This window comes from Salmo salar, chromosome ssa02, assembly GCF_905237065.1.
Source record: "Salmo salar chromosome ssa02, Ssal_v3.1, whole genome shotgun sequence".
Lineage (NCBI taxonomy): Eukaryota > Metazoa > Chordata > Actinopteri > Salmoniformes > Salmonidae > Salmo > Salmo salar.
The window spans coordinates 28,504,589-28,519,406 of NC_059443.1; the positions used below are offsets into that span (position 1 = coordinate 28,504,589).

General features: G+C 45.1%; 1 protein-coding gene across 8 annotated transcripts in view; it reads left to right on the forward strand.

Moving 5' to 3' along the window:
- The window catches only part of LOC106579405 (cyclin-dependent kinase 14), a 215,627-nt gene that overhangs the window by 114,944 nt on the left and 85,865 nt on the right, over positions 1 to 14,818 (forward strand). For all 8 annotated transcript variants that reach the window (XM_014159277.2, XM_045701627.1, XM_045701603.1 and 5 more), the window contains 2 exons: positions 2,450 to 2,570; positions 4,429 to 4,522. In XM_014159277.2, coding sequence (XP_014014752.1) covers positions 2,450 to 2,570; positions 4,429 to 4,522 — 215 coding nt within the window. The remainder of the gene's footprint in view (positions 1 to 2,449; positions 2,571 to 4,428; positions 4,523 to 14,818) is intronic.

Consider the following 14,818-nt stretch of genomic DNA (forward strand, 5'->3'; position numbering starts at 1 on the left):
TAAAGCCATTTTATACCTAGTTTTGTAATATATATATTTGAGATATGAGCAGGGGGTATTATTACATATCACACAATCAGACATTCATCATCATATATTAGACTGGGATGATGCAGGAGAGGAGTGACACATTATTTAATTTACCCTGTTTTCTATTCTGGCTACACACTTCATGATGGAAACAAGTTGTGCATTTGCAGCATCTGCAAGATTGTTTTTCAGTGTTTTTTGTAATGATAAATGCTGCTTAAAAAAAAATATATAGAATTTGTTTGGTATATCTTGTTTCTTTCTCCCCATGGATTTATCGTAGCTTTAGACACAGCAGCTGAGGAGGTGGGGAGGAGGAGGAGGAAGATGAGGAAGATGAGGAGGAGGCTACACAGAGATATCTGAAAGTCATTTGACTTCAGAGTGAACTTCAAAAGAAGGCTTGGGTTGTTTGTCCCAGGAGGGATATGGAGTCTATTTCAGTCTCCTCTCTGGCTGTATTCTTCTTCATCCCCCTCTTCTCTTCCTCCTCCTCTCCTGCCCTCTGTTCTCTGACCCCTGGTGTTGCCATGAGGACACAGTGTGATGTATAATTCACTACTGAACTTCACACCCAGGGCTACCTGTATGTATGTATGTGTGTGTGTGTATGTGTGCTTGCCTGCGTATACGTGCGTGGGTGTGTGACCTTCATCCCGGAGCGACCTGGAATGGAAGGCCAGCCAGGAGCCACACCGACTGTATAGTGTGAAACTGTCGTCTCAATGCCAGGGGCGTCAGTGTTTGAAGGTATGAAGGTCGTTGTGTGCGTTGGTGCATGTGTGTGAAGTCTGGGGGTCAGGCCTTTTGAAATGGAGCCTCTCGCTGCAGTAGGTCTTTCAGGTGTTCTCTGATGTAGAATGTCAGGGCCACCGGGCAGTCACCATTTTATAGAAAGAGCAATGTATCCATCCGCCTGTTTCGTGCTGTTACCGTGGTGACTACACTGGAGGAGAGGAGGAGAGAGAATCCAATCATCTAGGTCCTGGAGTGTAAATACAGTACACACCCCCACTATTTCCTATCACTCCCTCTCTTTCTCCATCTATCCCTCTCCTCCATCTACCTTCCCTCCCTGCCTTTCTCTCTCCATCCCTCTCCTCCCTCTACCTTCCCTCCCTGCCTTTCTCCATCTATCCCTCTCCTCCCTCTACTTTCCTTCCCTCCCTCCCTTTCTCCCTACATCCCTCTCCTCTACCTTCCCTCTCTGCCTTTCTCCCTCCATCCCTCTCCTCCCTCTACCTTCCCTCCCTGCCTTTCTCTCTCTATCCCTCTCCTCCCTCTACTTTCCTTCCCTCCCTCCCTTTCTCCCTCCATCCCTCTCCTCTACCTTCCCTCCCTGCCTTACTCTCTCCATCTCTCTATCATTCAGATGAACCTACAGCCAGACAACCCATATACTGTAACTACCCCATCAGTCTATTATTCTGGCCTTTTTATGATGATTAGAGCTCTTCTCCCTGCTACTGCCCTGCGTCAACCTCCCAGTCCCTACACACACACACACACACACCTCACAGCACCCACAGTGTAAATGATAGGCTCTCAGTGTGTCTGGGATATTGGTCTCTCCTCTCTGTGACACCACCTATTGTTTACAGGTCAGATTAGTCTGTAAATTATAGTGTTAGACTGTGAGGAAGCCTGGCTCAACCTCCCTCTCTCCTGGAAGCCTGGGTCTGTTCTGGCATTGGGACATGTTAACTACCCCCTGCCCTGCATCACCCTGCCCTCACCCTGCCCTCACACACACACACACACACACACACACACACACACACACACACACACACACACACACACACACACACACACACACACACACACACACACACACACACACACACACACACACACACAGGGGGCTGGCACCAGGGGCAGGAAGTCTTGGCTGTTTAAGCTAAATGCTTTAATGAACCAGTCTCACCACGTGGGAGGACAGCTAGCTAAATGCCACCAGACTCATTAAAACTAGCTGGTTCTGCAGTGCCAGCAAACGCATGCACCCACATACATACACACACACACACACACACACACACACACACACACACACACACACACACACACACACACACACACACACACACACACACACACACACACACACACACACACACATAATACTGTGCCATCAGCTTAGGGAGCAGTGTCCTTGATGTTAGATGTAGTGTATGGAGATGGTCTGTTGTAGCTTTGAGTATGTCTGATTGGTATTCTGATAGCCCTGGTCCTGTTGGTACCCAGGCTCCATGTCAAAGAGCACCTCAGGCAAGACCTGCTCTGCTTTGCACCAGTCAGCTTTTCTCTCATCTTATGGAGCCTCAGTGGAGGGCATTCAATGATAATGTTAACAAATACAGTGTGTTTCTGCTCCCACTATTTGTTCCTTACAGTGTGTGTGTGTTCTCTCCTGCAGGTCTGGCACGAGCTAAGTCAGTCCCCAGCCACACCTACTCCAATGAGGTGGTGACCCTGTGGTACCGCCCCCCTGATGTCCTCCTGGGATCCACAGACTACTCCACCTGCCTGGACATGTGGTGGGTAGTACCACTGACCTTTAACCCCTGACCCCCTACCTCTTGCCACATCCCTCTCCACAACAGGGAGAATGCTTCCTCCTCTAGATCAGATGCAGTGTGAACCCCACAGAGAGCCACAGACAGCTGTGTGAATGTGTTCCATAGGGAGGTGAGGGAGAGACCTGGCCATGTCTCTATCTGGGGTTGAGGAGAAGCTGGGAGACCTGGCCTGGCTGAGACTGAGGCTCAGTATGGACAGACAGGGGAATGTACTGTGGACATGGACAGATAGAGGCCTTCCTATGGCGACAGACAGACAGCTTTAGTCAGGATATGGACAGGGGTCTTTCAGAACTGCCGTCCAGGCTGTGAAATGAACCGTGACCACATCGATCTGGACAGGCAGTCCTCGAGGACGCCCCTTTCCAAGGACCCGAGCTGCATCCCACCGCGGGCAATTAAAGCATAGTGGGAGAGAGGGAGAGGCAGGGGGTTAGGTGGGCAGTAGAGCAGGTGGGCAAATCCTCAGGGCACTTTTCCACTCCATCGAGACTGGAGCCACTCAACATAGAAAGACCTATACCATCACTTAGATAGCAGTGTTCCATGAACAAGCAACGCTCACATTGACCACAATGTGCTCAGTGCTGGGTCACTGGTTTGGGTAACAGTCTGTCCCATATCCGTCAAACCACTGACAGGTTAAAGGATCAGATCTGGAAGACAGGAGGAAAGGGAAGAATAGGGTGGAAAAGAACAGGGATTCTTCCTCTAGTCTATTTTTATGGCTGTTATCGCCTCAGTGAGCCTGCCGTTTCACCAGGCACCTGTCAGTCAAGCTGACACAGTGGACACAGACAGACAGCCCAGCCAGACAGACAAAGAGAGGTGTGAGAGGAAGTGGGAAGGATGTGGTTGAAACCCTGTCGTTTTCACACTGTTATTAGCAGGTTTGATCCCTCTCCCTGCCAAGCCAAACCTCTGTATCTGATTAAACACCAGTCTCTATATAAAGATCTAAGAAAAATCTGAACAGTTTGCTGATGAAAATGTATTGTTCAACCCCTACATCTATCCATTGGACTTCTAGAAATGTATAGGGCTCTTCCTGATCTATAGGTACGTTATGGAGATGGATGAAGTTTTCAAAAAGGAATTAAGGTGTGTGGTGTGTTAAGGGGGATGAAAATGATGCTGGTGCTTCTCTCTCTCTCTTTCTCCCTCCCTCCCTCGCTCTTTCTCTCTCTCTCCCTCTCTATTTCTATTCATTCATCTTTCTGTATTATCTGTGTGGCTGCTCAACCGTAGCTGGGTCATGCAGAGATGGAGGAAAAGAGAGAGGGAGTAGTGTGCACTGGGCCAGAAAGTGAATCTGTCAGGAAACAATAGCTCTCTGACAAATGGGCTCTGACACCGGTTTAAACCTACACACACATACACACCACTCTCCAGAACTGGCCACCTCTCTCTTTCTCCACCCCTCTCTCCTTCTCTCTCCACTGGGCATCCCATTATCCAACCATCACCACCTCAGATGTCACACAGAGTTAGTCTTCTGAACAAACACTTTACTGGAGCTAAATCCTCTAGGAAATCAAGACATCAACCATAGATTAAGATGGAAATTAAGATATTCCCCAAGAGTGAACCATTTGCCTTTCAAAATATACTGTGCTCTTCTACAAAGCCATTTGAGTACACTATAGATTAAATAATGATGAATTTTAGTTGTGGAGGCCAGTATTCTTCATAGAGGGGTTCACATGTTTACTTCTGATGGCTCTGGAGCTTTCCAACTCTGTTGATGCTGTCTGTGTGTCTCTAATGTGGATGCTGTCTGTCTGTCTCTAATGGGGATGCTGTCGTGTCTCCCCAGGGGTGTGGGCTGCATCTTCATCGAGATGATCCAAGGAGTGGCAGCTTTCCCTGGGATGAAGGATATCCAGGATCAGCTGGAGAGGATATTCCTGGTGAGTCAGCTGTGTGTTTGTGTGCGTGCGTACGTACGTGCACAATATGTCTATGCTGTCACTGATACACAACATCTCCATCTCCTCTCAGTTGTTAACCAATAGGAAACAGTCTCACTTTGAGCACTTTTTAATTTATTTAACCTTTATTTAACTAGGCAAGTCAGTTAAGAACAAATTCGTATTTACAATGACGGCCTACCAAGAGGCAAAAGGCCTCCTGCGGGGCCGGTGGCTGGGATTGAAAATAAAAATATAGGCTAAAACACACATCACGACAAGAGAGACACCACAACACATAAAGAGAGACCTAAGACAACAACACATCATGGCAGCAACACATGACAACATCACGGTAGCAATACAACATGCAGCAGCACAACATGGTAGCAGCACAAAACATGGTACAAACATTGTTGGGGCACAGCCAACTCCTCAAAGGGCAAGAAAGGTAGAGACAACAATACATCATGCGAAGCAGCCACAACTGTCAGTAAGCGTGTCCATGATTGAGTCTTTGAATGAAGAGATTGAGATAAAACTGTCCAGTTTGAGTGCTTTTTTTCAGCTCGTTCCAGTCACTAGCTGCAGCGAACTGAAAAGAGGAGCGACCCAGGGATGTGTGTGCTTTGGGGACCTTTAACAGATGTGACTGGCAGAACGGGTGTTGTATGTGGAAGATGAGGGCTGCAGTAGATATCTCAGAGTGAGGCCTAAGAGGGTTTTATAAATAAGCATCAACCAGTGGGTCTTGCAACGGGTATACAGAGATGACCAGTTTGCAGAGGAGTATAGAGTGCAGTGATGTGTCTTATAAGGAGCATTGGTGGCAAATCTGATGGCCGACTGGTAAAGAACATCTAGCTGCTCGAGAGCACCCTTACCTGCTGATCTATAAATTACGTCTCCTTGATCTAGCATGGGTAGGATGGTCATCTGAATCAGGGTTAGTTTGGTAGCTGGGGTGAAAGAGGAGCGATTACAATAGAGGAAACCAAGTCTAGATTAAAACGTATCCTGCAGCTTGGATATGTGCTGAGAGAAGGACAGTGTACCGTCTAGCCATAATCCCAAGTACTTGTATGAGGTGACTACCTCAAGCTCTAAACCCTCAGAGGTAGTAATCACACCGGTGGGGAGAGGGGCATTCTTCTTACCAAACCACATGACCTTTGTTTTGGAGGTGTTCAGAACAAGGTTAAGGGCAGAGAAAGCTTGTTGGACGCTAAGAAAGCTTTGTTGTAGAGCGTTTAACACAAAATCCAGGGTGGGACCATCTGAGTATAAGACTGTATCATCAGCATATAAATGGATGAGAGTGCTTCCTACTGCATGAGCTATGTTGTTGATGTAAATTGAGAAGAGTTTGGGGCCTAGGATCGAGCCTTGGTGTACTCCCTTGGTGACAGGCAGTGGCTGAGACAGCAGATGTCCTGACTTTATACACTGCACAGTTTTTTCTTCTTTTTTACCTTTATTTAGCTAGGCAAGTTAGTGAAGAACAAATTCTTATTTCCAATGACGGCTTTGGAACAGTGGGTTAACTGCCTTGTTCAAGGGCAGAACGACAGATTTTTACCTTGAATCATTGTTGACTGACCAATTGACTGCGTTTACTGTGTACTTGCGCACTTGTGTACTTGAGCAGTAACCTTTGGGTCTTGATCTGATCAGCATGAGGTCTGTGGGCCTCTTTAACTCATAGTCAGTTAGCTATTCAATTCTTCCGCTAGCTGCTTATTAAAGGAACCAGTGATTAGGGATTAATAGGGATGGTAGATAGATTGATAGATATATTTCTGAACAGGACTCAGGGCCTGACTGCATCAATATTTTATGGCTGTGTGAGGTCTCATGAATCCCATAATCAGCTCCTCTGTCCTCTATAATTCCCCCCGTCGGCAGAATTGAAGTGGAGTGTTAATGTGATGAATTCATATTCATTCATCCTCTGAAAGGAGTTAATAATGAATGCAGACAATTACTGAGATGAGAGGATGGGAGAGAGAAAGAGAGGGATGAGGAAAGAGAGAGAAAGATAGAGAGAGCGAGACGTAGGTCAGTGGAGTCAGGAGTCAGGTGTGAAGACAGAGACAAATCGGTTCGGTTAGATTTCCTGAGGGCTGTTGGGGATAAGTGTGTGGGTACGTGTGCATCTGTGTGTGTCTGTGTGTGTTTGTATGTCTGTGTGAGTCTGTGTGTGTCGGGAGTATGCCCCAAGCATGGAATCTTACATAAAGCATCCTAGGAGGACAGATCGCAGGGGAGAGAGAGATACTGTATAAAAACATTTTATTGATTGTCTGTTTTGCCAAAGAGAAAATTGGGGCTGTTTGCTCTCCTCACATCTGTAAGATTCCCCCCAATACCCCAGCCCTCTCTGCCCCCTGTATCCATCCAGTACACCCCTTCAAAACATAGACACAAATAGAGAGGGGAAGAGGGGAAAGAGTGAAAAAAGGGGAGAGACCCAATAGTGGGATGGCCTGTCGCCAGCTTGGGTATCGATGGAGGCGCACCTGCAACCCTGTTGGCCTGGCAGCAGGTCCTTGGAGGGGGTCTGTGTGCCCTTTAGCAGGTTGCAGGTGGAGCAGAGAAGGATATGGGGAGGCAGAGCAAGCGGTGGAAGGGGGTTTGGGGGGAGGATGGGGAAGAGGAAGGGGAAGGGAGGGGTGTATGTTTGGGGGGAGGGGAAGGGAGGGGTGGAAGGGGATTGGGGGAGGGTAGGGCAGTCTGACTGTCTGGGGTAAAATGAAAATGTTATCCAGTGGAGATAAAGGTTTTCTTCAGCAAACATGAGGATAGGAGGAGGAAGAGGGGGAGGAGGAGAGGAGGTAGAGGAGAGGGATAGGAGGGGAGGAGAGGAGAGAAGAATAGAGGAGAGGAGAAGAGAGGAGCGGAGAGGAGAGGAGAATAGAGGAGAGGAGCGGAGAGGAGAGGAGGTGGTGGGATAAATCTGACAGGTCTATATTGTGTTCTGATTATCCTCTCCTTACTCTCTCCACATTATGAAGACCTTATGAATCCCCTGTTTTAACAGGATCACACCTGTGTAGTTAATAGCATAGCTCACAGCCCCTGTAAGCCATACACATGAGGAGGCCAGAGATGTGCTTAAACTAGGCTTACAGTCTTACCTTGACTGTAGAATCATTATTATTTCTCTGAGGTAATAACACCTCTGATCATCTCAATGCCAATGCCCACACATTCACACAATTTGTTTTTCATTTGTTTATTGATTCAGCATGTGTTTCTTATAATCCAGATGGCAATAATTAGTGTTTGGATGTTCAAACGTTAACTGGCCTTTTGATGCGTTATGAATATGGTTAGCATACGTTTGAGGAATTGAACACGTTTAATAAGAAAGTTTGCTTCACTTGTAAATACACACAATATTATGTATAGGCTACATGGCCTCATGGACCAGGATGGACATGGACTCACCCAACGTACTGAACCAAAATGGCACCACACTGAGACAACTCTAACTATATTGCATTGGCTAAGAAGTACTGACCAGTCAAATTGAGCCGTTTATATTTTCTCCCACCCCAATCACGTCTCGTCCTGTTGTGTGTCTGTGTACTCTGCTGTCAGCTAGAGGAAGAAAAGACAGATAGAGAAATACATCTGGAAAAATGTCCACCAGTCTGCTTGGCCTGGCAGCTAGACGGTCAGTTAGCATAGCAAACAGCTCCACCTGTCAGAGTTAGCCTGACACTCACATTTCCATTTGAATCCCTCTTTCATTCCTGCTCTCTTTTTTTCTTCATCTCTCTGTTTCTTCGGAATAATGTCCTGCTCAGCTCCTCCGTGTCAACACGGTCGAGAGTTGACACATAGCCAGAAACGTGTGTGTGTGTGTGTGTGTGTGTGTGTGTGTGTGTGTGTGTGTGTGTGTGTGTGTGTGTGTGTGTGTGTGTGCGTACCACAGGAGGCTGCCGAGGGGAGGCTGAAAATTATGTCTTGAACAGTGCAAATATTATGGCATCAAACACATGGAAACCATATGTTTGATGTTTTTTATACCATTCCACTTATTCCGCTCCAGCCATTACCACGTGCCCGTCCTCCCCAATTAAGGTGCCACCATTCTCCTGTGGTTGGTACGTGGATGTGTGTGGGCGCCGTCTGTCTGCCTGTCTGTGGAGAGATTCCCGCCCCTCTAATAGGCCAGTGTGTTTGTGAAGGGGAGTGAAAGGTCACCTAGCATCCCTGTCTGATAGGTACTCAGTCTGCCAAATGTCAGTTGGCATTTTGAAAAAAGTTAGACCCACACTAACACCCTGGTCATTTCCCTGTAAAAGGACACATGAGCACCAACATGTGAAGTTCATAAGAGCATGTCAAATTAGTTGTGATATTAAAGCTAAGAGTATATATTTTTCTTAATAAAAGCATATACATTTTTCAACCATTTGGAATAATCAAAGGCTTTGATTTCTTGTCAACAGATGGAAAATAGTTCTCAGAAAATGTCTACCAGAAAAAACTCTTAAAAGGTATAAGAAATATATCAAAACACACTAATGTTGAACTAATATCAACACTTATATTTAGTTTTGGAGACATTTGTCTGCCATCTGTAAGGTTAAGAAACATTGTCTTGTGTCTTGAAATGTTGTTACCAAAAACCCACATATCATTAAGATATTTTCTAATTTCTCTTCCTCATGAGGAGGGACGATAATGAGAGTTAGTTATAGTGTTTTTTTACTGATAACAATTTTGTTTATGAATTATTAAGTGATTCAACTCAAAATTGGTAACAGAATTTCCGAAAAATCTTTAACGGGAATTTCTGAAATTGAATTGGCTACAATGGGAAATCATAGTAGTCACGAACAACAGCTGGGTTCACAAGTTTGGACAGCACAGTACAGTAAAGAAAAGTAGAGTATAGTTCATTACTGCATACAGTAGAACACACTAGAGTTGAGTAAACTATAATGTACAGTATTGTACTGTACAAAACTTTACTTTACTCAACTGTACTGAACTCTATTCTACTCAACTCTGCTGTTATATGTTGGGCTGTGCTGTACTCAATTCAACATAGCTCTACTGTGCTGTAATTTGATGTCCAATGTTGTGCAACATAGACGTCTTTGATTGGTTCAGATTTGGTCTTGTTTGGGGGCTGAGCTCATTAAAAATAATAACCAGTGTGTAGAATAATGCCCAAATATGCAAAGGAGGATATTGTTATACTTTTGTGTGCCTATTTAGGATACATCACCATGAAGAGAATGGCATTCATATCCATAATTATTCATTTCTGTGTAATACAGATCAGGGACCTGTAACGGCCATCGAAGGGAGTAGACCAAGGCGCAGCGTGTTGAGTGCTCATCATATAAATTTAATAGAACACTTTAAACAAAACGAACGACAGCCAAACAGTTCTGTCGGGAACATCAACTAAACAGAAAGTAACCACCCACAAAACCCAAAGGTAAACAGGCTGCCTAAGTATGGCTCCCAATCAGAGACAATGATATACAGCTGTCCCTGATTGAGAACCATACCCGGCCAAAACAAAGAAATACAAAACATAGAAAAAAGGACATAGAATGCCCACCCTCGTCACACCCTGGCCTAACCAAAATAGAGAACAAAAGCCTCTCTATGGCCAGGGCGTGACAGGACCCATGATTAAATTCCGTTACCGCAATTCCGTTACCGGGTGTAAATCCTCTTCACTTAGTGTAGTTCAATAACCAAAATAGATTATTTTTAAATCTATGTGTCATGTCTTAGCTGACCTCCCATTCTTTCTGCAGACATCGTTGAATCTTCATTCGGAGCAGATATTTAAGACTTTTTGTAAAATGTGGACACCAACATTTTTTTTTTACAGAAATTCTGTTACCAAAGTTTGCATCTGCACTCTTCTTCCAGTGAATGTGTTTTTGTAAAATGTTCATTGTAAATTGTTAAAGGAAGTCCTTGTGCATAGAGTTGTATGGTTTGTTAAACTTTGCAATCAATGGTTTTTGTTTGGCATATATTTTAAGTGAAGAATGTGAGTCTCAGCACAATTCTGTTACTGTGTAATTTGTCCACCTTTTCACACTATGTAGCCAAGCTGAAGGCCTATACTTCACTAGCCTGCTCATCCATCTACGATATTCACTGGAACCATGATGGAAAAACCAATGTGACAAGACAATATCTGAGCCAGCCCAGTACAGTTGGTGTATGGGATATTACTACGTGTTCTGAAGCCTATTTGTTTGTTTGCAACTAAAAACCAAAGGTATCTCTGCTGCTTCCCTGAACGAAGAGAAGCCAATCTCCAGCAGTGCCATTCTAATGATCCGTGACTGAATTAAAGCTATCCCCATTGTTACCTTGCTTTATCCCCGCCGTTGCCATGCTGTATCCCGTCCCCACAGAGCTCCATGGGCAAGTGTGTGTGAGCTGAGAGCAAATCAACTAAAGGCTCTTATTTATTCAAAGCCGCTGCTTTATATGAATGTCAGTGTTCTGTTGTAATCTTCCAAAGCCCTGGCTATCCTGAACAGAGAGCCTGTGGGTGTTTATGCCATGTGTTGCTCTTTTCCTGGTCCTGAGACGTGAGTGGGCTGGGCTGACTGACTGGCTGACTGGCTGGTTGACTGGCTGACTGGCTGCTAGTTACAGCAGGCTGTGTCTCCGACCCCTCTGTCCGTCTAAATTAGATATGTGTGGTACGAGCCCAGCCCCAATGTGACTGGTTAACTGAGTGTCACTCTGCTCAAGATTACATCCCCTGGAAGAACAGTAGGAATACGGACAGGTCTGTCTGTAGGAAAGGCTGTCAGAGCAGAGGTGTGTGTTTACTGAATACAATGAGCCTTTCTCCTTGCATTAGTGTGATGGACGAAGCTGTCAGCTCTGTCACCTAGGGAATGACACGTCAACACACACACACACACACACACACACACACACACACACACACACACACACACACACACACACACACACACACACACACACACACACAGGAAGGACAGCATATCCCATGGATAATGTAACAGTTCATGTTATTGAGTAAATAGCAAGTGTTGATGACACAAACCCACACCCATACTGTCTGCACAGACAGGGAATTGAAACTGTAAACCACATGTGAGTGGCTTTGTCTGATCAATGTGTGTGGCTGTAATTGACTGTACGTGTGTGTGGCTATGTTGGACTGAACATACAGTTGAAGTCGGAAGTTTACATACACCTTAGCCAAATACATTTAAACTCAGTTTTTCACAATTCCTGACATTTAATCCTAGTAAAAATTCCCTGTCTTAGGTCAGTTAGGATCACCACTTTATTTTAAGAATGTGAAATGTCAGAATAGTAGTACATTTTACATTTACATTTTAGTCATTTAGCAGACGCTCTTATCCAGAGCGACTTACAGTAGTGAATGCATACATTTCATACATTGTTTTTCTCCGTACTGGTCCCCCGTGGGAATCGAACCCACAACCCTGGTGTTGCAAAGGTCAGACATACAGTTGAAGTCGGAAGTTTACATACACCTTAGTCAAATACATTTAAATGCAGTTTTTCACAATTCCTGACATCTAATCTTTAATCCCTGTCTTAGGTCAGCTAGGATCTCCACTTTATTTTAAGAATGTGAAATGTTAGAATAATAGTAGAGAGAATGATTTAGTTCAGCTTTTATTTCTTTCATCACATTCCCAGTGGGTCAGAAGTTAACATACACTCAATTAGTATTTGGTAGCATTGCCTTTAAATTGTTTAACTTGGGTCAAACGTTTCGGTTAGCCTTCCACTGTCACGTCCTGACCATGGTAAGCTGTTATTTTCTATGGTAGAGTAGGTCAGGGCGTGACAGGGGGGTTTGTTCTATGTGTTCTATTTCTATGTTAGGTTCTAGTTTTTGTATTTCTATGTTGGTTTGTTTGGGATGATCTCCAATTAGAGGCAGCTGGTCCTCATTGTCTCTAATTGGAGATCATACTTAAGTAGGTTTTTTTTCTACCTGGGTTTTGTGGGTGATTATTTTTGAGTAGTGTTTGTTTCACCTCTGTGTCACGGTTTGTTGTTTTGTGTATTCAGTTTATTTATGTACTGCATAATTTCACAGAGTAAATAAAATGTGGAACGACACACACGCTGCACTTTGGTCTCCTTTCGACAACCGTGACATCCACAAGCTTCCCACAATAAGTTGGGTGAATTTTGGCCCATTCCTCCTGACAGAGCTGGTGTAACTGAGTCAGATTTGTAGGCCTCCTTGCCAGCACACGCTTTTTCAGTTCTGCCCACAAATGTTCTATAGGATTGAGGTCAGGGCTTTGTGATGGCCACTCCAATACCTTGACTTTGTTGTCCTTAAGCCATTTTGCCACAACTTTGGAAGTATGCTTGGGGTCATTGTCCATTTGGAAGACCCATTTGTGACCAAGCTTTAACTTCCTGACTGATGTTTTGAGATGTTGCTTCAATATATTCACATAATTTTCCTTCCTCACGATGCCATCTATTTTGTGAAGTGCACCAGTCCCTCCTGCAGCAAAGCACTCCCACAACATGATGCTGCCACCTCCGTGCTTCACGGTTGGGATGGTGTTCTTTGACTTGCAAGCCTCCCCTTTTTTCCTCCAAACATAATGATGGTCATTACGGCCAAACAGTTCTATTTTTGTTTCATCGACCAGAGGACATTTCTCCAAAAAGTACTATCTTTGTCCCCATGTGCAGTTGCAAACCGTAGTCTGGCTTTTTTATGGTGGTTTTGGAGCAGTGGTTTCTTTCAGGTTATGTCGATATAGGACTCGTTTTAGTGTGGATATAGATACTTTTGTACCTGTTTCATCCAGCATCTTCACAAGGTCCTTTGCTGTTGTTCTGGGATTGATTTGCACTTTTTGCACCAATATACTTTCATCTCTAGGAGACAGAATGCGTCTCCTTTCTGAACAGTGTGACGATTGCGTGGTCCCATGGTGTTTATACTTGCATTCTATTGTTTGTACAGATGAACGTGATACCTTCAGGCGTTTGGAAATTGCTCCCAAGGATGAACCAGACTTGTGGAGGTCTTGGCTGATTTCTTTTAATTTTCCCATGATGTCAAGCAAAGAGGCACTGAGTTTGAAGGTATGCCTTGAAATACATCCACAGGTACACCTCCAATTGACTCAAATGATGTCAATTAGCTTATCAGAAGCTTCTAAAGCCATAACATCATTTTCTGGAATTTTCCACACGCGCACACACACGCATGCGCGCACACACACACGCACGCACACACACAGTAGTATGAGTTTGGTTTTGAGGCATAAGCCACTGCACACAACTCAGTCAGATTAGGGAGAGAGAGGGGCTGCCGCCTGCCACTGGGTAAATAAATTATGTCATTCCAGAAACAGCCGCTGTCTCAGCAGCGGCCTGACCACTCAACGTAACTGTGTGGTGAGTGAATGCGGTCTCTCCGGTCGGAACTTACTGAACACATACTAACCACATTCTACCCTGTGTGAGTGTTAGTAGAGGCTGATCCCTGTGGTTCTGATCCATGGGGTGACCTTTATCTCCTGACCCCTGGCTGGACGTGACCATGTTCATTAGTGCACACTGTAGCAAATGTTTGCATACCTGTAGAAAACCCTTACAGTCCCTCTCCTGACCACTAACTCACAGCCCTCTCTAACTCTTGAAACAAGTAGCCACCTGCCCCCAAGTCTTCCTGACTCCCTGACCCTGCAGAGAGCAGAGGCAGTGGAGGGGCCCCGTTGTTTATAGGCTACCCTGTTTGCACCTCTGGAGCTCTCCAGTTACATGCCACACCCAGTGACCTCTGATTGGGGCATTTGATCGTCCATCACCACTTTTGACCCTTCCCAGCTGCATCTCCTCAGGGCATCTGTCCAGTACGCAGGTGGGACTGGGACAAGTTTAAAAGCACAGTCCAGCCCAGTCCGGGATCAGTCTTCAGAAAGCAGTGGCAGAGTCAGGAGTCAGGTTGTGAAGACAAAGAGACAAAGCAGTTTGTTTTTCCCGAGGGCTGTCGGGGATAAGGGTGTGTGTGTTTAAAAAAATTGTAAAACAAGGAACATTCGGGCAAGTGGGGACATTTCACCGGTCCCCACAAGGAAAAAGGCTATGCTAGGCTTAAGCCTTCCACATGCGTCGGATCAACTGGAGCCTAGCCAAACTCGGAAAAGCGGACCGAACGACTCGCTTAAAAGACCTTCGCTTGAAAAATGAGAAAAAAGTGGCAATAGTACTGTTAGTCCATCTTGAGACACCGTAGCCTGTATACACTTCCTT